We start from the raw sequence: 23,595 nt of genomic DNA, 5'->3' as shown, positions 1-23,595 counted from the left end.
TATCTGGGAAATGAACAGCTGTACCATGTTCCCTTTAGTCATTATTTCTAGTTGCTTTTATGAGCAAAGCTTGTCTTACCTAGCAACAGTTGCTAAGTAAGTTAACAATTTAATCTAGAGTCTAGGAGGGAGCAACTGCTTAAATCTTCCCAAATCCAGTGCCCAGACCTTATATGGCAGAGGCTTTCAGTACCGTTCTTTACCATTAGGCACATAACCACTACCTAATCATGGCAAATCATTTAATCCTTGCAAGCCTCTAGCATTGTCTCCAAACCTTGAACCTCTTCCAGCTTTCTCAAACGTCTAGCTTTTCTTAAAATTACTTTTTCTGATCCTAAGAGTGTTTTAAGTGCACGTAGTAAAAGACAGATTTAATTATGATCAGAAATCCGAATTACACAAACTTTGTTTGCTGTGCTGTATGTAATAAAATAATTCCACCAGCCCCCTTTGGGGAAATCTTCAAACGGATCCATGAGTACAAGCCATTTAAGACACGCTTTTACACTCAAAAAGATATACTGGGTAAGTGACTTTGCTGTTTTCCTTTGTTCTAATGTTTCATAGCATTCTATGACATTCTTCCTGATGTGTAGACTTTGATCAGCCCTCCTGATCAAAGTTGCTTGTCCTGCAGGGGTGTCTGTTTGGCATGAGAAGAATGTGGGTTGAAATCCAGTTCTCCACTTCCCAGTTGTGTGCCTTGACAGTATGCTTAGCCTCTCAGTCTGTCTCCTTATATGTAAATAGGTATGTTAATACTTACCTTGCAGATTTGTCTTGAGACTTTAATGAAATATTTGTACCTATTCTAAAGCCTGGCACATAATAGTAACTGAGAGTTCTTTTTGCCCTTCCTCGTACTTGGGCACCTTCCATACACATAGGAGAGGAAATATCTCTAAGTAATACCTTAATACATGGGTGAAAGAAACTATATTCTTTTTTTTTAACATCTTTATTGGAGTATAATGCTTCACAATGGTTAGTTTCTGCTTTATAACAAGGTGAATCAGCTATACATATATCCCCTTATCCCCTCCCTCTTGCGTCTCCCTCCCACCCTCCCTATCCCACCCCTCTAGGTGGTCACAGAGCACCGAGCTGATCTCCCTGTGCTATGCAGCTGCTTCCCACTAGCTATCTGTTTTACATTTGGTAGTGTATATATGTCCATGCCACTCTCTCACTTCGTCCCAGCTTACCCTTCCGCCTTCCCACCCCCGCCCTCAAGTCCATTCTCTGTCTGCGTCGTTATTCCTGTCCTGCCACTAGGTTCATCAGTACCATTTTTTTTTTAGATTCCATATATATGCGTTAGCATATGGTAAAACTATATCCTTTATTAGTAGCTGGTGACATAAAAGTAGGTAGATCTGGGTAACATGAGAATATGTACTATATATACACTTCTTTTTCTTCCTCTTTTAAATCCTTCTGTATTTTAAAAAAATTTTTATTGAAATATAGTTGATTTACCATGTTTCAGGTATATAGCAAAGTGATTCATTATATATATATAAATATAAAAATTTATATAAATATTTAGAATTTTATATAAATATATTATATAAAATATATATTCTTTTATATAAAACATATGTTCTTTTTCAGATTGTTTTCCATCATAGGTTATTACAAGATATTGAGTATAATTCCTTGTGCTATACAGTAGGTCCTTGTTGTCTATCTTTTTTTTTTTTTTTTTGTGGTGCACGGGCCTCTCACTGCTGTGGCCTCTCCCGTTGTGGAGCACAGGCTCTGGACGCCCAGGCTCAGCGGCCATGGCTCATGGGCCCAGCCGCTCTGCGGCATGTGGGATCTTCCCGGACCGGGGCACGAACCTGCGTCCCCTGCATCGGCAGGCGGACTGTCAACCACTGCGCCACCAGGGAAGCCCTGTTTGTCTATTTTATATATAGTAGTGTGTATCTGTTAATCCCAAATTCCCAATTTATCCCTCCCCCCCATATATACACTTTTAGTAAGCAAATCAAGTTGTAATTACAGGTTTCCTTCTCTCCTTATCTCCGTCAGATTTTTCAGTCTGACTTTAAGCCTTAAAAGTGTTTTCCTAAGAACTCTCAAAATACTTCTCATATCCTCTCTTCCTTAATATGTTAAATTAGTAGTGATTAAATTTCACTCCTGATCTTTGAAAATGTAAGAAGCTAGAGAATGGAGGGTGTTTTGAAAAAGCTAAAATGTAGCGGGAGATCAAATTGGGATCATCCTCTAAAAATATCAATAACAAAACTGATTTTAACTTTTAATAACAGTTTAGTATGACTTATTAATTATTATCTCTATAATGATTTGACCTTTTACACGCAGAACAGTGGATATCTATTCTTAATACGCTTTTATTGGTTGATTCCTTATGCCTCCTAGGATATCTGAATCCAAACATTAAGTGAATAAATTAAAGCATGTTGAAATGTCTGTATAAATGCTAATGAGTATTGCATAGGGTAGTTCTCAACCCTGGCAGTGTCCTACAGAACTTTTAAATCCAAACACAGACTCATTGGATTTAATACTGTTACCGAGCTCTTGGGCGGCTCTGGCTGGGGAAGAGGAGTCTCATGTGTCACTTCAGCTGGCGGTAGTGGCGGGCGCGGAGATGACGGAGACTGTGCGACCACCCGGGTTTTGAAATGGCTGCTGACATTTCTGAATCCGGTGGGCACGATTGCAAAGGAGACCCAAGGAGCAATACCAAATTAGATGCAGATTACCCACTTGAGTCCTTTACTGCGGAGTGTATTCATTACCAACAGAGTACTGTGAATATATGTCTGATGTTGCTAAATGTCAACAATGGTTAGAGAAGAATTTTCCAAACGAGTTTGCAAAACTTGCTGTAGAAAATTCACCCGAACAAGAAGCTGGAACAAGAAGTGAGGGACGGACTTCCCTGGTGGCGCAGTGGTTAAGAATCTGCCTGCCAATGCAGGGGACACGGGTTCAAGCCCTGGTCTGGGAAGATCCCACATGCCGCGGAGCAACTAAGCCCCTGTGCCACAACTACTGAAGCCCGCGCGCCTAGAGCCCGTGCTCCACAACAAGAGAAGCCACTGCAATGAGAAGCCCGCACACCACAACAAAGAGTAGCCCCCACTCGCCACAACTAGAGAAAGCCTGCGCACAGCAACGAAGACCCAACGCAGCCAAAAATAAATGAAATAAAATAATTTTTAAAAAAAGAAGAAGAAGTGAGGGTCAAGGAACAGCAGGGGAAGAGGAAGAGAAGAAAAAACAAAAGAGAGGTGGAAGGGGTCAAAACAAAAAAAGAAAACTGTACCACAAAAGGTTACGATAGCCAAAATTCCCAGAGCAAAGAAGAAATACGTAACAAGAGTGTGTGACCTTGCAACTTTTGAAATCGATCTTGAAGAAGCACAAAGGGTTTTTGCTCAGAAATTCTCCTGGGTGCCTCAGTAATAGGGGAGGATGGAATCATTCAGGGACACTTTACAGGTGACACAAGTGATGTCATTCAGGGAGAATGGCCAGAAATGGATGATAATAGCATTGAAGATCTTGGAGAAGTGAAGAAGCGATTTTGAAAATTTGTCTGTATTTAATGATCTGAACTGATTGTTGATATGGCCAAAGGGAGAGAGGTCTTTTAAAATATATATATGTGTTTATCCTACAGTAAAACTGTAGCCTACCCTCACCCCTGGCATTTTCACTGTTCTGTACAAGGCTGCTTGGGTTTTTTTTTTTTTATTGCCGAAGCCTAATAAACAGGAGAGGGTGTCATGCTTATGCATGAAATAGAATTTAGTCAAATAAAAAATTTTGGTCATTTGGTACTGACTTTTTAACTTTTTATTTTTGGAAAAACTAGACTTTCTGTGGAAAGCTTTTCTGTTGATTATTTTTAAATAATCATGATTTTGTTGTTGTTGTTAAGCTGAGTGCTATTTTGAAGAATTTGAATTTGGCTTCATCACCAGTAATAACTGTCTCCTTGCTCCTTTGGTATGATAGTTTTGAGATGCTTGAGCATCTCATGGATCTGTAGTTGAATTTGCTTCACTGTCACCAGCCAAGTTCACTGTGGGCCTATTAACATATTGTTGGTAATAGTTGTTCAAGCTGTTCTGGAGATTATTTGGTGAAGTATACTAACAGCCTTAAAACTATCTGCACTGTTTGACCCACTTCTTGACATTATCCTAAAGATATAATGTCTGGCTTGAAACTATGGTTGAGGGTGTTCTTCAAAGTGCTACTCATGATGTAAAAAAATTACAAATGATAAAGATGAACAATTGGGAAATGGTTAAAGAAATGATGGTTTGTCATATGGTAGAATATTTGCATATATCTTAAAATATTTTCTAGGAATACTTGGAAAGTGTTTGATAATGTTAAGTAGGAGGTCAGACCCTCAAATCCATTTTATACATTATTTTCATCATTGTTTTGAGTGGATAGGCATTCAGAGAGGCGGAGTTCTTTTTCTGGCTATAAATTTACGTGAGTAAAATTCTGCTAACCATTTGAAAATAATATACACCATTGCTCAATATAGTCTGGGAAATAGCAATTGAAATTTGTTTTCCTTACAAGAGAAACAGTGACAATGAATCTTAATGAGTACATTAAATGAATTTAAAATCTGTTTTTGTAAAGGTCTTAAGTCAGGTGCTACAAACTGAAAAGAAGACTCATGGTATTTTAAATTGCTATAGACACCTTTAAGAAAGTTAGAACCCATTGTTTATTGCCATGCAAATTGCAATATTAAATGAATTAGTGGGTTTTAAAATAATTGAAAGAATGTATAATAAAGATGTAAATTAAGAAAATGAAATTCTGCATTAACTGTGAATTTAGCTAAATAAAATTATGTGATAAAGCAAATTTACCCATTAAAAAAAAAATACTGCAGTTTCAAGAAGCTGTACTCAAAGGACGTATTGCCAGAGCAGAGGCTGACGTATGGGCTGAGGTAAAAGAGGTTGGAAATCAACCTGAATGCATCTTTGTGGTTCTTTCACGTTTTGGATTTGTATGAAAGAGTGGAGTCAGGCAGAACTGACTTGAGTGCTGGCGTCTGTGGGACCAGGGTAGCAAGTTCTTCAACTCCATAGTCTTGGCGTCTTCCAATGTAAGAGAGGAACAGTAATACTCACTCTGTAGGATTATTGAGAGAGTTCAATGAAATAACGTGCCCGGCACACAGTAGGTGCTAACTAAGAAGTAGAAATCATCAGGAGTGTCCTTCTGTCTAAATTGCCCCTCTGTGTGGAGGACTCCTGCCTGCTCCCTTTATTCTCATGGGATTAAAAGCTTTTTAAAAAGACATTCTTGTTGTACTTGTTTATTATTGCTTAATATTTAATATACAGTAGACCATTCGTTTGTGCAGTGTGTAATGCCCCTAAGTGCCTGTTTTTTCCAAATGCTGCGTCACAGCTGACTCTCCTTTTCACCCCCTCTCCCAGCGCCCCTTCGCTCCAAAGTCCTGGACACCTTGTCCGTGTGACTGCCGAGGGCCGTGGAGGCACTTTGAGGGTCTTGGGGCTCACGGTCAGGTCCCAGACACTTCAACGAAGCAGAATCTCAATGCTCCAGCTCCCACTCTTCCAGTTAGAGAGAAAATGCCATACGTGACTTCCTAAAGAAAATTAGCGCTTCTTGAGAGCAGGACAACCCACAGTGCTAGGATATTGTTTCTCGGTTTCTCTATAAAGTAAACATCATAGCAAAGAGTGTTGGGATTGCCCAGCATTAGTCCCAGCAAAAGCTTGGTATTAAAGTACTTCGAAAGTATAAAATGCTCCAGTGCAAAGGGTAATAGAAATAAAAATCTTACTAGACATGTATCCTTATCAATAATAATAAAATTTAAATTGATTGTGAGCCATTAATTAACTACCCTAACACCAGAGAATGCTTTTGTGAATAATGTACAATTTAAATATAACAATATACAATTTAAATATAACTAATGTTCTGGGCATTCTCTTGAAATAAAATAATGAAACCTCTTCCTGAAGACCCTGATGCAGGGGATCTGGGATGGTACTCAGCCTCCCTTCTCAGTAATTTCAGGCTTTGTGCATTTTTCCACTTCTCTGTATTTTCCAGATTTTCTGCGATGAGCATACATGACTTTGATAGTCAATCAAGCAAGAAATAAAGTGCCAAAGAAAAAAGACAGCCCAGCAGCCTGCAGTAAAGCTCTCCTTAGCAATTCCTGAAACAGTGATTTTAGCCATAGTTTGGGCCTCTCTGTGTTAGGGCATCTCTGGCTGAGGCCTAGTTTGCTATGGGAGGTTTGAGATGGGAACAGAGCCAGTAGTCAGGGGCCCCAGGGTGGTTGCTAGTTTTCATTAAACATGAAAACCTGATATATATTAATAAATAAATGAACTCTTTCAAAGGCTGATGAACGCCAAAGAGAAGCAGTGAAGAAAGCCCTTGAAGAAGCAAATGACATGCACAAAATGAAAATCCAGATTCTGAAAGAGGAACATCAAAAAGGTTTACAGGTTTTTATAGTGGCTTGTTTGTTGTCTTTTTAGCGGTACTTTAGTAAAAAGCTCTGGGTGGCGTGTTCCGTGGAGGTTGGTTGGGAGGCCCAGGATTTTCACAGAAGATATGCTGGACTCCATGGCAACAGTGATGCATGGGTGCAAGAGAATCCCTTTGACGTAATGAAGCATAATGAATGGCCTTTGATATAATGAACCCAAACCTTTATGGGGTTAAGGTAGGAAGGAGGCACCCCTGCCTGCCGGACCCTACCTCCCTTGCCACTGGCTCCCTTTCCTCCTCTCAGTGCCCTTCCTCTGGACCCTCAAACCTGTACGCACCACACTCTTTCCCACCTTGGGGACTTTGCCAGAATGTTCTTCCTGCACTTCATCAGACATCAGACATCACTGGTCAAGGGAGACCTTACCTGATCAGCTCTGTCCTGCTACCCATACAGTGTCCTTGTCACCCCACCCTCTTTAACGGCATCACCACCTAGCACTGGTGTAAGTAAATAGATTGGAGGATTGATTACTTGTTGAATATCTGATCGCCATCTGCCTGCAGCCTTCATAAGGGTGTGTCCGCCTCGCTACCACCCTTGTCCCGGTGCCAGCACAGTGCCTTGACTCTGTAAGTGTGAAAACGGGCTGAACAGAGGAAGCAGGCGCTTCTCTCCCTTCTCCTGAGCTCTCTGATTGCATCCTTTTTCCTAAGTTTGCATTTACCGCGATGCCAAGAGGGCCCTCTGCTTCTCAGGTATTTCCTGCAGGGCCAGAGGTCACACAATGAGGGGGACTCTTTCCAGCCTGTAACTTGTTCCAGTACACTACCCTGGGTAGTTAGTAAACTGTGCAGGCAGAGACCCAGGGCTTCCTTACACAGTTCAGTCCCAAACTCTGCTCAAAGGAAAAAACAGACAGAACTATTTTCACACGTGGGTCACGGGAGGGACAGGACAGGGCACGATGCAGGTGTGATGATTCCTGGGCAGAGGCTGGAGGGAAAGTGGCAGAAGTGTGGGCCCAGGTTTGGCCTAATTCAATTAGAACATAACGAATAAACAGTTCGGGGACCATGAGCCCTTTTGTCTCTCGTTTCGGCCGTGAGCACCTGCCGTGTATCAGCTCTGTACCAGGTGAGATTAAATAGACTGTCCTCTGAAGACTTTCTGGCAGGAAAGGGAGCTCCACCCCAGGGCTCCTAAGGGACGGTTGACCCTCCCTGTTTGACTCCAGTGGCCATCCCTGTTTCACTTCGAAACGGGAGGAGCGTTTATAGCATGTCCAGATAGGCCTGCTGCTCAGCTAGCTGGGACCGGAACGGCCACACTGGTTCTTGAATAGTGAAATACTCCTCTATCAATTGATAAATCCCCACTCCCCGGGCCCCTAACAAACACCTTCACCACCCTGGACCTCCCGCAGCCCAGCAATTTGAAGGGGAAACCGTTTCCATGGGTGTGGGCCTCTGGGACCCTACCCTGTGCTGCAGCCAGAGGATCCACATTTTAATACCACTCCTGGCATTAGGTTGTGATGATGCAGGCGTAGCTTAGATGTGATGCCTGTTTCAAGGAGCTTGCCTCCTAGTCTTGCTCTAGGTAATTTGATGGTACCCCATATAGTCTTTGGGTTGAGTTGATGCACTTAGTGTTAAAATAGAAGAAGTCCTAAGAAAGTTTAAAGAGGGAGGTTGACCTTTCCAAATTATTCTTAAAAAGTCTCAGGGACTTTTTTTTTTTATTATTATTATGATGAATGAGTGATTTGTCTAAGAGGTATGTGGAGGGTTGTTTCAGCTGTAGGGTCCCCAGACAGACATCGCTATTGCTCCCCAGGGGGTGTCTCTGAACCACCTCCTTAGAGCCTACTTACCTGCAGATTCCTGGGCTCTACCTGACCTACAGAGTCATTGGCAGCCTATTTAACCAGCAGCCCCTGTGATTCTCACATATATTAAAGTTTGATATAAACACATATAAAGTCACACATATTCTCTCATATTAAAGTTTGAGATTACCCTTATAGAGAGCAGAAAACCAAGTTCTTCTAGAGCCAAACAGCATTACGTTCTGAGACGTAGAAATCACCAGGTATTGCTCTTCTGTGATGTTAAGAATTTGGGTGTCAGATGCTTGCTGTTAAATAAAATTTCCAGGCCTTGTCCAATGGACAGATAGGATTTTGAAAAGGTGCTCATATTATGTTATTCAAATACAATAATATTAAAAGTAAATAATAAAGTGGAAGCTAAGGGAAAATGAGAGTAGGAAATAGAATGAAGTCAGGTGTGAATCCGAAAGTTAGAAATGTCTGTATGCCATGAAGTCCTGTGCAGTTATCATAGCTGGCCCTTGAGTTTTCTGACAGTCAATGCACAGAGGAAAGTGCTATGAATCACCATGTCCATAAGGTAACAACAAATCCGGTACTCAGATGGCCCAGATCTTCCTCCATGTGATACCTGAGAGAAACTTCTCATGAGGGAGGCATTGTATAATAAAGGAAGGTCTGTCAAACATCTGCACAGTAAAGAGGATGGATTTCATGAGGCTGTCTCTTATCTCCAGATAGAGGCTGATTCACTCAAAATGCATTTCAGTAAAAGTCATTTAACTGGAAGGCTTTCCATTGAGTAAGAACACCGCCAAACAGTAGGTCATTGAATTATTTTTCCGTAGCTTTAAGTAGGTATTGGACATGCTGTGTGAGGCAGTAAAACGATTTTGGTTTTACTAAACCATCACATAAAAGAGGGACAGGGTTCAATTCTCTGAATCCTTGTTCAGAACCCGGTCAAAAGAAAGGGCTGGTGTGTCAGTTTTAAATTCTATGATTCAAATAGAAATGTATTATGATAATACTTCATCTATCTAAGGCTCAACCATTCAGCAAACTCAGTTACTGAAAATGTACTTGAAAACCCAGAAATAATCCCTAAGAAGTTAAAATATCCCCTAAGACGTGAAACAATGGCCTCTGACTACAAGATAGAGACTCAGGCTTATTACCTGTAGCAGAACCTTCCATTCCCTGCTCAGTGATTGTCTCTGGGAGACAGGGAGGAGGAGGGAGGGAGGAACCTCACTGTCTTATAAGCCTGGATGGCGTTTCTGGAAGGAAAATAAACTGTTGAATCTCTGGAAAGACCCCAGCATCACAGCCAACAATGAAGCGAGAAGCTGGTGGGCGAGAATCTGCTTTTGTTCCTAGTTCTTCCACTGACTCACTCTGTGAAATAACTTAGTTTCTTTTGTTTTTATTCTTTTTTTAAAAAAAATTTTGTTTAATATTGGAGCAGAGTTGATTTACAATGTTGTGTTAGTTTCAGGTGTACAACAAAGTGATTCAGTTATACATATACATGTTTCTATACAAAGTGATTCAGTTATACATATACATGTTTCTATACTTTATCAAATCCTTTTCCCATTTAGGTTATCACAGAATATTGAGCACCTTTGTTTCTTTATGTTCTCTCTTACCCCTGAAACAGATACAAACTGACCTTTAAATGAAAGTTTTGAAACTCCTGGATGGAATAAATTGCCCCTCCTTTCTGGCATGTGTTTCTGTTAAACCACTGGTTGCAGGATGGGGTCTGGGTCTCCTCTGCTAGGCAGCGAGTCCCGAGGAGGATTCCACCCTCCTTCTGTCTGTAGCATCGGCCCCTAGCACTGTGCCTGTCACACTGTGCTGTCAGTGGACATTTCTAGGGATACAGGGTTTTCCTTGGGAGCCTGTTTCCCTCAGGTCCTGGTTTGGCAAGTGCCTCTTTTTACTCGGCTGAAGGCTCCACAGGTCCTTCTACCTTGGCGCAGTGGAGCCCTTGCTCCCATCCCCTTTGTGAACGAGGAAGAGCCCCTCAACTCGAATGAGCTGGAATGCTCCAGAACGACAGTGGGGACTGGCAGGCAGCTTCCTGTGACTGCGGTCGTGTGCGGTGCTTGCTGCCTGGGCCTCAGGTGTCCTCCTGCCCAGGAGACTCTCATAGTCATTATTTCTGCCATTTTCCAGGACTGACTTCCTAAAGCAGTATCATATTCTGTATTTCTAATCATGGATAAAGGTAATAGGACACTATAGAATATTTGGACAATCAAGAAAAAATACCTGTGACCCAACTACTTTTCTTTTTGCAATTCCTTTCCAATATTATCTATATATGTATTTTATGCTAAATAGTTTGTGCATTTCTGATTTTACTTAACATCATTATAAATGAAACTTTTCCATATAGTATACACTTTTCTTTATTTTTTCCTTTTAATAGCCATGTAATATTCCATGGTATGGATATACCATTCCAGTTCTTTTCTTTTTCCATTTTTTCTGTATTCCTTTACTATTTAAAAAAAAAAAATATATATATATATATATATATATATATATATATTTTTTTTTTTGCGGTACGCGGGCCTCTCACTGTTGTGGCCTCTCCTGTTGCAGAGCACAGGCTCCAGACGCGCAGGCCCAGCGGCCATGGCTCATGGGCCCAGCCGCTCCGCGGCATGTGGGATCTTCCCGGACCAGGACACGAACCTGTGTCCCCTGCATCGGCAGGCGGACTCTCAACCACTGCGCCACCAGGGAAGCCCTGAATAACGTTTTTAAACATCAAAGCTGTAACACCTAAACCTAGTTTTTCTGTTGCTTAAGGAAATGGTATATAAGACCAAGATCGAGTTGCATCAAAACATGGAGGAAAAACTGCAGCGAGAACACCTGGCTGCCGAGCAACGCGTGGTCCACAGGATCCAGAGGATCATGATGGAGTGCCACCGGGAGAAAGTCCAGGCCGTGGAGGAAGCCCAGGCCCAGGAGAGGCACATAGTCCAGGAGGAGATCCAGGCCCAGAGAAGGTACTCCAGGGGGCACCCCTGCAAATCAGTGTCTTACTCTGTCAGAATCAACTTGGAGAAAGGGATAAGGTTGAAGCACATAGGTGGATATTTCCCAGCTTTTGTGTTTTTACATTTTTAAAAAATTTACTTATTTTTTATTTTTATTTTTGGCTGCATTAGGTCTCTGTTGCTGTGCACGGGCTTTCTCTGGTTGCGGTGAGCAGGAGCTACTCTTTAATGCGGCACGTGGGCTTCTCATTGCAGTGGCTTCTCTTGTTGTGGAGCACAGGCTCTAGGTGCATGGGCTTCAGTAGTTGTGGTTCACGGACTCTAGAGTGCAGGCTCAGTAGTTGTGGCTCACGGGCTTAGTTGCTCCGCGGCATGTGGGCTGTTCCCAGGCCAGGGATTGAATCCGTGTCCCCTGCATTGTCAGGCGGATTCTTAACCACTGCACCACCAAGGAAGCCCTGTTTTTACATTTTTACTATGGAATATATCAAACAGAGAGAACAATATATAGTGTATTGTAGAATATGTGTGTGTGTGTGTATGTGTGCGTGTGTGTGTGGTTTAAAGAAAAATAACACGAATACTCAAGGGCCTACCAGCCATCTGAAGGGATTAAAAAGTCCCATGTTCTTCCTCAACCACATTTCCTTCCTTTCCCCCGTCTCGCGAGATAACTACTGTTCTAAAAATTGTGTTTTTCATTCTATATCTCCAGTTTTAGGGGAGGAGAGGAATCAAGAAATACTTTTCCACAGACACATATAAGTCAGTCTTCACATTCTCTAGCGCATACCATACACTACTGTGGATGGGTTACTTTTGGTCTTTTTCTTATTACACAAGTCATAATGCTGTAAACGAAGTTGACCTTATGGAAACATAGAGAGCAAAAATTGCAAAGTCCCAACTCACTGCTTCCTACCCTGTCCCTGTCTCCCAGAGACAATCATATTAAAGAACGGGGTCTGTATCCTTCTGTGCCCTTTTGATGTATTTACAGCCTTATATATGTGCATAATCTGAAATAATTTTTACATAAATTGGATCATATATATATGTGTGAAAAATACCAAAGGAACCATTTTATAATATGTAATGAACATTTGATGGAATTGGCCAGTTTTAACAGGACAGCAGTCAGGAGCCCTAGTGGCCAAGAGAGAACCTCGGTTTCCGGGTGTTCAGCGACCTGACCAAGCTCATGTAGCTGAAGCAGCAGGACCCAAACTGAAAACCTTTGTATTCCATCTCCTGGACTAGGACTTGTCTCTTGCTTTGCTGCTTGAGTGAACAAATCTATTTGTATATAATTAATGGGTAAAGTCGTCCGTGTTAGAACTGTTTAGAATAGGGCCAAAGGTAAAATTCTGTAGGGAGTGCAGATAAATAGGAATGAAGGCTGCAGCCGTGGCTACTTTGGTGGTCCCCCCTTCTTGCACAGGCTGTGAGTCACTGGGAGGCAGAGGAAGAAGAGGAAAGAGGCTTTCAGGAGAAAGTTGGAGAAGGCGGTAACTCCTGAGTGAGTTGTGGTCCAAAGCAGTGGAAGGTGGCTCTCCTCTCCCTCTGCTTCCCACCCTCTATCTGCAGGAGCTGTGTCCATCCTGAAGAAGCCTCTGGGTCCTCTCCTCACACACACCGGCAGCCTCCTGCTTCCTCCTTCCCTCTTCCGCTTTTTTTTGTCCCTCTTTGGCCCTTTCCTCTGTGAGGTTCACAGCCACCTTTCATTAAGCCAGTTGACTAAGATTAGGGAACTGCCATGCCTGTTATTTAAGTATATCCATCTAGAGTGTCCATTTTGTTATTGATGTGTTCAAGTACCTGGTGGAGAACCTTGCGCATGGGTGTTCTTTAAATAGTTATCAAAGGTTCAAGCTTGTTCCAGTCAGCTGAACCCACTTTGCAGCACACCAGGTCTTATTTCGAGACATTGCTAGCTTCCAGCGTTCTTTAGAGCATTTGCAGAAATTCATATATGGAGAAGGGCCACTGTTGAGAATTCCACTGTGGATCTCTTACTTGGCTATAAACTTTCACTCAAGACTTCAGGATTCAGAATACTTTCATATTGTGACAAATTTGTTAAATGCTCAGAAAACTTTCTTTGTGGGTTGAGGTGATTGAGTTCTAAACAGATTATCTAGGAGACACTGTACTCTTTCTCTTAAAGGTAAAAAAAAAAAAAAAAAGAAAGAAACATCTTGCTCGGGAAGGTTCTGAGTATTTTCCCGCCCAAGGCAAAGGCGTGACTGAAGTGACTGCTCAGGAATGTGTGTGGTCATGGCTGTAATTCCTGGTGACAGCTACCCTTTATTCCACACTAGAACATGCAGGGCCCTTTGTATGCTTCTCACTGAATCCTCATATCCCTTCCTGGGGGATTCAGTCATCCTTCGTATCTTCAGGTGAACATGCTGAGTCTCAGAGAGAGACTAAGCAACTGCCCAAGGTCACCTGGAGAAGATACAAACCCTGGTGTGTATGATACCAAAGCTTGTGGCCTTCCCTTACGCCACCCTGCTCACTTCACCAGGGTTCATCAAGTGCCTTCTGGGGATGTGGTTCTGAGCTTGGGCACTGAGGAATAAGGCTCTTGCCACAACATTATGTGAAGTAGCTAAAGCATAGCTGTCCCCTTTGAGCAAGGCTGGAGGGACTTGTGCAAAGAACACATGGGTGCTGGAGGAGTTCTCGGTCCTGGAAAGATCAAGCAAAGAGTGTGTGGGCTGTGTGGTGAGATGGGTTTCTTGGAGGAAGTTAGTCTTGGTTTGGGCCCTAGAGAGAAGAGAGGAGGTCCCATGTGTGAAGGACTGAAAAGAGTGGGGACAGCATGAGCAAACACATGGAGGGGAAGGTGGGGAGTTTAATGAGGCGGAGCCAAGGGAAGTGGGAGCATTAATACCCCAGAGATATAAACGTGCTGCTGAAGGTTGGACTCTGGAGATGCCTCCTCTCCTCCCCGCCCCGCCTGATGTCTACCGCCCCAGCTTAGGTATCACTAATCCTCCCGCAGACCAGGTGCAATAGGTTCCCAGCGTCTCAGGTGGAACATCAGAATATATTTTCCTTATAAGCACATTGGTTATAGCTAATTAAAATAGTGCTAAGAGCCCTGTAGTTCAAGTGAAATAGCTCATTGTGGGCTCACCTGGCAAATGATCTGCTACGTTCAGTGTTTCTCCAAACATTGGATGCACAAATGAATTTTGGAAACAGATCCCTGCATAACTTAGGAATTGCCTATGGAGAAATGAAGTGTTGGTTTTTACTGTACCAACACTGGGAAAATAACTGGCGAAAGTTGGAAAGGACATTTCAAAAAAATATCAGATCCTTTTAAGCGAGAACAGATTTTGGTAGTAAGGAGTTTAAAGGGGGCTGTCATGGAGGGTGGGAGCTGGTGTCATCTAAGGTACACTTTGAGCAGATGTACCTGAGACCAGCTCTGGTGGAGCTTTTTAGTCAGCCCCTTAGATGGACACCTCCTCTGTGTGGGTCCAGAGAAAGCCAGGCTGACCTAGTAGGAAGCTCATACCTGCTTGTGATGGAGCCGTGGTTCTGGAGAAGGGGCGTAACTTCCTCCTTGGGGATTTGGGGCTGGCTCAAGGAAATGCCTTCCAGTTCCTTCTGACCTAAGCCCCATGGGCTCTGATCATCATCTCCACAATCTCACCAACATCCTAAAGATTTTATAAATCGTCAGCCTGAATCCTAAGGTTGTGTGTAGACGCACCTTCTGAACAAGATCTTTGCCTGTATTGTCCTGTGACCTGGGCTGAGAATCCAGAAGTTGTTTTTTTTTTTTTTTTTTAGTTTATTTTGGCTGCGTTGGGTGTTTGTTGCTGCGCGCAGGCTTTCTCTAGCTGCGGCGAGCGGGGGCCACTCTCTGTTGCGGTACGCAGGCCTCTCAGTGCAGTAGCCTCTCTTGTTGCGGAGCACAGGCTCCAGGCGCGTGGGCTTCAATAGCTGTGGCACGCGGGCTCAGTAGTTGTGGCTCGCGGGCTCTAGAGTGCAGGCTCAGTAGCTGTGGCGCATGGGCCCAGTTGTTCCGCGGCATGTGGGATCTTCCTGGACCAGGGCCCGAACCCGCGTCCCCTGCATTGACAGGCGGACTCCCAACCACTGCACCACCAGGGAAGCCCAGGAAGTTGGTTTTGATTCCTCTTCTTTCTGTAGCCCCTAAATCCTAGCAATAACGAATTCTGGCCCTTGTGACTTTGTAATATTTCTTGGATTTCCCCCTTTCTCTCCCTCTGCCTATCCCTTTCTCTTTCATCATTAGTTTAGATCATTGTACACTCAGATTGTTACAGACTAGTACGAAGTGGTCTCTCTACTTCACCCAACTCAGATTCAGTTTACTTGATATTATCAGAATAGCAATTCTAAAAGGTTATTTTCAGTGTGTTGCCCTCCTGATAAGAAATGTATAGTGATCTCTTATGCTGCTGAAGCAGGCAATGTTTTCTGCCGAAGGGCAGGAACTCTCTGATTTGCTCCATTGTGTGACATTGAACAATAACTGTCTCCCCAAGCCTCACTTTCTTCACCTGTTACGCAGGAATAATAAGAGGTAATAAATCCAAATAGAACCGGCTTCAGTGGGTGAAAATTAAATGAGATATAGTGCATGTAAATTGCTTAGCACAGTCCCTGGGACACAGTAAGTACTCAATAAGTGGTGACCCTTGTTATTAATAACGGATATAGCCTAGTTGGTGGGAGAGGGAATGAGAAAAATAGCATAGCAGCTGGAGAGGCTCAGGACAAATGATGTTTACCTCCAGACTGGGAAAGTCTGTCAGGTTTGAAAGTCAAGTTGAAAGCATCATAGACAATGAGAGAACTGTATCTTGGAGGGTAGAAGCTGGGGTAAGTCTTGGAAGGACTGTAGTAGACTAGGAGGCAGAGAGGGGAGGGTTTTTATTAACAACCATAAATACTCGAATTCAACATTTGTAGGTTTTTTAATCCTCAAATCTTTAGAGGTTCTATTCCAGCTAGGAATCAGGAGATATCCACCAGAAGTGTATCTCAGTGGCTAAGAGATTTGCCCTGAGCCCAGGCCGCCTGGGTTGTAGCACTTGTTTTGCCACTTTTTCTAATTAAGTGAAACTGGGCAAGTTGCTTGACCTCTCTGAGCCACAGTTCCTCATCTATAAAATAGGACTCATAGACTGAACTGCCTCATAGACTTGTTTGAGTAATCATTGAGTTAATATATTAATCATTCAGTTACTATTGAGTTTATAGTTGGCTGCTATAAATTCTATATAATTATATACATTATAACCAGAGGCCTATGAATTCATTCAGCAGTGGTTCTCAAAGTATGGTCCCAGACCCTTTCAGCAGGTCCCCAAGGTCAAAGCTATTTTCTTAATAATACTAAGATGTGATTTGCCTTTTCACTCTATCTCATGAGTATGTAGTGGTGTTTTCCAGGGTTTTATGATGTGTGATATCTCAACAGATTGAAAAGAAACGAAAATCTAGCTTTTTTTTCTATTAAGCCAGACAGTAAAGAGTTTTGCCACAAATGTAAAATGATGCCACTTTTCTCACCAAAAGTTTTTTGATTTAGAAAAAGTATTTTTCCTATGAGGTAAGTGTTTTATGTTAATGTTTAATGGATTTATCGATACTTCACATGAATTTATAAATGTTTGTTAAATGTCTGACTTTTAACTTTTAAAACTGTTAGGCTCACTAGATATAACCCATATGAACAAAAGTTCTTTGGGTTTCTTGGTCATTTTAAGAGTGAAAAGTGATACTGAGACCAAAAAGTTTGAGACTGCTGTCTTAGAGTATTGCTCAGAATCAAGAATAGGGCTAAACTCACCCTGTGAGACAGTTTCCTTCCCTCTGGCTAAAGGTGAGTAGCTGGGTTGATATATAGAAATACTTTCTCTAGGGGTTTGGAAATCTGACCCTATTTCTTCAATTTTTTTTTAGAACTCTGCATTCATATTTTTCTGACCACAGTGGACACGAGTCCCTAAAGTTAGCGTTAGACACTAGACTAGTGGCCTCGCCCTAGCCCACAGTGGGGAAATCAATGTGCTCCTTCCCTGCTCTGAAAAATATTTTTTTATTGTTAACATCTAATCAAAGCTCATCTCTACCAGCCTGTCTCAGACTGGTGACTCATGTAAACCATGAAACCATTTCTCCTACATCTGCGGTGAAAGACAAAATCTTTTTTTTTTTTTTTTGGTGGCTAATCCATCTAACTATTAATATTCAACCCTTATTCCTTTCTGTAGAAAGGCCATGGAGGAACTTTTGAGAGCTGGTGTCGCAGTTATGAAGGATCAAAAGAAGAGTGTGAGCCAGCTGATAAAGGAAAAAGAACATGAAATGAACGTCTACTATTGCGTGGCTCAGAGACAGAAGCAAGAAGAGGTTCAGGAAGTGCTTCAAGAAGCAGAGAAGGGCTTCCCTGGTGGCGCAGTGGTTGAGAGTCCGCCTGCCGATGCAGGGGACGCGGGTTCATGCCCCGGTCCGGGAAGATCCCACATGCCGTGGAGCGGCTGGGCCCGTGAGCCATGGCCGCTGAGCCTGCGCGTCCGGAGCCTGTGCTCCGCAACGGGAGAGGCCACAACAGTGAGAGGCCCGCGTACCACAAAAAAAAAGAAGCAGAAAAAACACATCAGGCCATGCTTGGAAATGTGATGGACAAATCGCTTAACACTCGGGGAGCTGCTGTCCATGGCGAAGCAACTGGGAATCATGACAAATTGGAAAGATTTCCTGGAGGAGGAGTTACAGGAAACCAGGGTAGCGTTTCAAAAATACATCAGTTATACGTTTCCGAAGCTCTCACCGGGACATGCAGATTTTATTCTGCCAGAAAGAAAGAAAACACCTTCCAGTCTTATTACTCAGGAGAACCAAGCAACTCTTGATTAGAAGTCTTCATCTGAAATGGCACTACAAAAGACATTGTTCTAAAGACTAAATAAATTCACTCCAAAACCAGTTATTGATCCCCGGTTATGTGCAGGGGACTAGTGAGCTGTGAGCATTTGGATGGAAAACCAAAGTATTCAAAAGCACATTCCAGGCTCCGATGAGTTTCCAAGTCTAATAGAGGAGAGATAACAGTGAGAAGGGTCAAAACTGACTAGGAGGGAAAAAGATTTCTTGGAAGAAGTCTAAACATACTTCTGTATCTGGCTTTACTCACGTTTACACCAGACATTTAACTATTTTAGTATTTGTTGCAGTTAAAAAACAGTAAAGGGACATGTTCTTAGATGGTTTCCGTTGTGGAGAGGTGTGTCTAGTAATCCAGTATGTCTAGTAATCTAGTCTAAAGATTATTATTTTGTGAACTGCAATAGCTTTGTAGGAAAAAAAGCAATGTTTCTCAGATTCAATAGGATAAAACTTAAATTCTGGGAAGCCTATATAAAATAATTCAGAAAGGACTCTCTTATATTTGCCATTTGTGAAAGAAAAATATGTCTTTAGAGGTCAGATTCCTTGCCTCAGGGATGGGGAGTCCCCTTATGTTTATACCCAAGCCCAGGAGTGCTTGGAACTCATCTCCTTTAGGTCAAAATGCAGAAAAGCTTTCTGTACCGCAATGCTCAGGACCAACAAATGTGAACATCTACTGAATTAAAATGGAAGAAAACCCAAGCCATAAAGACTGCTCCAAAAACATCTATCCACTTTAATGTAGCATCCCTAAATTATTAATCACCCACTTATATTGGTGGCTTTAAAATTAAGTACCTGGAAAGCCGTTTTCAGTAAATTAAAAAGTGCTGTAGTCAAGCAGGCCTTAGGTGGATTTGTTTACATTGACCAGTCTGGGATTTCCTAATGATAAAAGTAGTGATTTGTTTACAGCTGCATAATGGACTACACTCTCCTAGTGTTTAGCTTCCTGATTCTGCAGGACTACTGCGGTCCATACTAATCGATTGCCTAGGGGCTGGAAGTCAGAACATTTATACAGTACTTTACACTGCTTTTTCCAGCACGTTCTTCTCATAGCAGTCAATGGGATAGGCAGGACAGGGGTGGTTGTTATCCCATTTTTACAAATGATAATATGAAAACTACTATGTACGTATTTACATGTGTGAACTTTTTTTAAGTTGAAGTATAGTTGATTTACCATATTGTGTTAGTTTCAGGTATACAGCAAAGTGATTCAGTTATATATATATATTTGTTTTCAGATTATTTTCCATTATAGGTTATTACAAGATATTGAATATAGTTCCCTGAGCTATATGGTAAATCCTTATTGTTTATTTTATATATAGTAATATGTATATGTTAATCCCATACTCCTAATTTATCCCTCCCCCCACCTCTTTCCCCTTTGGTAACCATAAGTTTGTTTTCTATGTGAGTCTGTTTCTGTTTTGAATATAGCTTCATTTGTATTATTTTTTAGATTCCACATATAAGTGATATCATATAATATTTGTCTTTCTTTGTCTGACTTACTTCACTCAGTAGGATATTCTCTAGCTCCATCCATGTTGCTGCAGATGGCAATATTTCATTCATTTTATGGCTGAGTAATATTCCATTGTGTATATACCACATCTTCTTAAACCAATTGTCTGTTGATGGGCACTTGGGTTGTTTCCATGTCTTGGCTATTGTAAATAGTGCTGCAGTGAACATTGGGATGCATGTGTCTTTTCAAATTAGGCTTTTCATCTTTTCCGGTTATATGCCCAGGAGTGGAATTGCTGGATCATATGGTGATTGTATTTTTAGTTTTTTAAGGAACCTCCATACTGTTTCCATAGTGGCTGCATCAATTTACATTCCCAACAGTGTAGGAGGGTTTCCTTTTCTCTACATGGGAAGCACTTTAAAAACCTTAATATTTAATCCTCACAATGACTTTTAAAAGTAATTAGAACTGCCCCCAATTTATAGGGAGGGAAACCGAGGCTCAGGGATATTCAGTAACTTTCTCCAGGGCACACAGCTAGTGACAGAGAGGGAATTCAAAATATCACAAGGCACAGGCAGATGGTTACATGAGAGAGACCTGGGTTTTGCAGACTTGAATAGATAAGAACAGCAGCTGACACTGGGCAGTGCTAGCGTGCGCCAACCATGCATACACAAGTGGACTCGTTCATGTTCGCAGCAGGCTGTGAAAGGTAGGAACCATTAACACAGGCACAGACAGGTCAAGTCACTTTCTCAATGTCATACAGTGAGGAAGGGTCAGAGCCAGTTTCAAATCCACAGAGTCAGTCTTCAGCCCACGCCTTCCGTCATTGTTTTTGTTCAGAGGTAAAGGCCTTGGTGCCTAGTTGGTTGACTCTGCAGGTGGGTGTCTCCGTGGCTTCTCTGATGAGGACTGGAAGGACGTGGTCTGTCCTCTACCTCATGCATCGTTTTTGTCCCTTCTAGAAGTGAAAGGAAGCTGTACCTAGGATTGTGTGTCTGAGTTATTGGCGTCATTCACCAGATTCGCAGCTGAGCACAAGGAAGGAAAGCAGGAGGAAAGCATCTTCTGAAGACGTTCACTTCACGGCCACAGTGAAGGTGTGTCTTTTGGTATCTGTGATACAGTGCGTAACATAAAAGAAAGCAGGTGACTTATTTTTCGTTTGGAAAAAGGAATCTAGCTTCTCAGGCTTCAACCAGATTGGAATAAGCTATCTGTGTTTTTAGTATTTTCCTTGTTTCTATTGATACTTCACCCTCAGCTCCCACCCCAATCCCAACTGTTAGCTCCCTTAGGGTTTTTTTTTTTTTTTTTTTTGCGGTACGCGGGCCTCTCGCTGTTGTGGCCTTTCCTGTTGCGGAGCACAGGCTCCGGACGCGCAGGCTCAGCGGCCATGGCTCACGGGCCCAGCTGCTCCGTGGCATGTGGGATCCTCCCGGACCGGGGCACGAACCCGTATCCCCTGCATCAGCAGGCGGACTCTCAACCACTGTGCCACCAGGGAAGTCCCCACCCTTAGGGTTTTTAAAGTAATGTGGATGCTTCCGATAAGGGCAGAGTTAGAGATCTTGTTACTGTCCTGATCCCAGCTTGACCTGCCCACCAGAGGACTCCTCCCCCCGCTTCCCCAAAGTGCTAATCAGCCCTCCTGTTGTAGGGGTGATCACAGGGGATTCTGTCAGGACAGACTGACCTGATCCCAGAACCCCACTTGCTTTTCGCCTTAGAGCCTGGAGTCAGCACGAACCACGGAGGGGAGGGGACCTCTTCTGTCCTCTGTTCTCATTCTGCTCTGCCTGCCCCAAGGCTAAATTGAAGAAACAGTACCTTTACTCTTACCCAAATCCTTCACTTTGATCACTTCAAGCCACAGTTCTTTCTAGCTTGAATGTCTCCAAGATGATATACCCCTGAGAATTAAAGTTCAAAGTGAATGGCTAATCTGCTCTAAAGGGCAGAAAAAGCTGATAGTAAACCAAAAATGAGACCTCCCTCGTATTTCCATAATCCCATCTATGGAACTTCTCAGCAGTCTCTTTTATTTTTTATTTTTAAAATAAATTTATTTATTTATTTATTTATTTTTGGCTGCGTTGGGTCTTCGTTGCTGCGTGCGCGGGCTTTCTCTAGTTGTGGTGAGCAGGGGCTACTCTTTGTTGTGATGCGCGGGCTTCTCATTGCAGTGGTTTCACTTGTTGCGGAGCACAAGCTCTAGGCGCGTGGGTTCAGTAGTTGTGGCTCGCGGGCTCTAGAACTCAGGCTCAGTAGTTGTGGAGCACGGGCTTAGTTGCTCTGTGGCATGTGGGGTCTTCCCGGACCAGGGCTCGAACCAGTGTCCCCTGCATTGGCAGGTGGATTCTTAACCACTGCGCCACCAGGGAAGCCCTCAGCAGTCCCTTGTTTCCATGACACCGATAAGGATGATCCTTGTGGATAAAAAAAAGAAACAATGGAAAATACAGCAGCGACCACTGACTGAGCATCTGCTATGTATCAGCTATTGCACTAAATTCCTTACTAAACCTTGTCTTACTGAAATCTCACAGCAACCCTGTAAGATGCCTCCTATTACCCCCATTTTGAAAATTAGGAAACTGAGACTCAGAGAAGGAAAGTCGCTTGTTGAAAAAAAGTTGTTTGACTGCAGAGCCATGTGTTTTCCACAGCTACAGCACAGAGCCTAATTTAGTGCCTGTGTAAACACTGAGTAGGCGTCAGGGGTGCACTGCTTTCGAAACACATTGGAATTGTAGCGGGCAAGTCTGAATTACTGTGCAGTACCCTTGCTCTTCCAGTGGGCATGGGCTGGGAGCCAAGAATTGATCAGCCTTCTCTGAATGTGCTTGAGGAGCCCTCCTGATGCGGAGCCCAGGGAAGAATTTATGGAGGGGCGTAACCCAGAGCTCCCCCTCACCACGCAGGTGTCGAGAAGGGCAGGGTCCCTGGCAGGTTCTGGAGACAGAAGCTCGAAGGTGAGAATTGCAATGTCAAGTGAAAAATTGAAAGTGAGGTATGTCTGTGAAATCTCAGTGGGACACTTACATTTTCTAACAAAATCTGATTGAGACTAAGTCAGGCTATTTTCAAAAAGAAAGATTCCCTGAGTGAACCAATTTTTAGTATAACTTGTCTTGAGAACACTTAGTAACTCTCCTGGTACCAATTACTGAGTACAATACCTAGAAAAGCCACTCTAGATCTTAGACACTAAGCCCCATGCAAGTTATTAAAATTGTAACCATTTTGGAAAGTTACTTTATAAAGAGCTTAGGGAATTCCCTGGTGGTCCAGTGGTTAGAACTTGGCGCTTTCACTGCTGGGGCCTGGGTTCGATCCCTGGTCAGGGAACTAAGGTCCCGTAAGCTGCGAGGCGTGGCCAAAAACAAACAAAGAGCTTAAAGTGCATTTTTCTTAGTTGTCTTAGAGGCTCCCAGTACAGTAGGAGTCTATGCAGCTCCCATGGTTTCTGATATTTAGGAAGCTATGTTAATTCCTGGAGGCCATCTGGGAACTTCATTTGAGGACCCTGAGAAATTACTGTAGTTAAATTTTATAGAAGTCATTCCACCAAGAAAAGAACCTTGTTTTTAGAGACAGGAGACCTGTGGGCTCGGAAACAGGTGCCTAGCATCCCTAGGAGAGATGGAGAAGCTACCTCACCCTCATAGCAGTCACAAAGCACAGGGGTCGGGCTATTTAGTAATCACTGGACCTTTATGTGACAAAGAAGTCACTCTGGTACTGTCCTTCTCTAACCTTGATTCCATTTGACCTGTTTATAGCCTTCATATTCTAGCTTTGG

General features: G+C 42.8%; 1 protein-coding gene and 1 pseudogene across 2 annotated transcripts; both read left to right on the top strand.

The window, feature by feature from the left end:
• Positions 1-380: 380 nt before the first annotated feature.
• Positions 381-19,492, top strand: LOC309811196 (uncharacterized protein C6orf163 homolog; the record flags this gene model as incomplete). The annotated part of the gene is given in 7 exon segments (XM_082633787.1): positions 381-528; positions 4,878-4,969; positions 6,408-6,515; positions 11,163-11,365; positions 17,623-17,801; positions 17,999-18,050; positions 18,052-19,492. Coding segments are annotated over 7 exon segments (999 nt in total). The 3' UTR covers positions 18,269-19,492.
• On the top strand, positions 2,540-3,823 carry LOC309811158 (density-regulated protein-like; annotated as a pseudogene). Its single transcript has 2 exons — positions 2,540-2,923; positions 3,224-3,823. The product of its transcript is annotated as a density-regulated protein-like (transcript).
• Positions 19,493-23,595: the final 4,103 nt, after the last annotated feature.

This window comes from Mesoplodon mirus (genome assembly GCF_964341445.2).
Source record: "Mesoplodon mirus genome assembly, chromosome: 10".
Taxonomy (NCBI): Eukaryota; Metazoa; Chordata; class Mammalia; order Artiodactyla; family Ziphiidae; genus Mesoplodon; species Mesoplodon mirus.
Note: the sequence above shows the minus strand (reverse complement) of the source record. Positions and strands in the feature narration are given on the sequence as shown.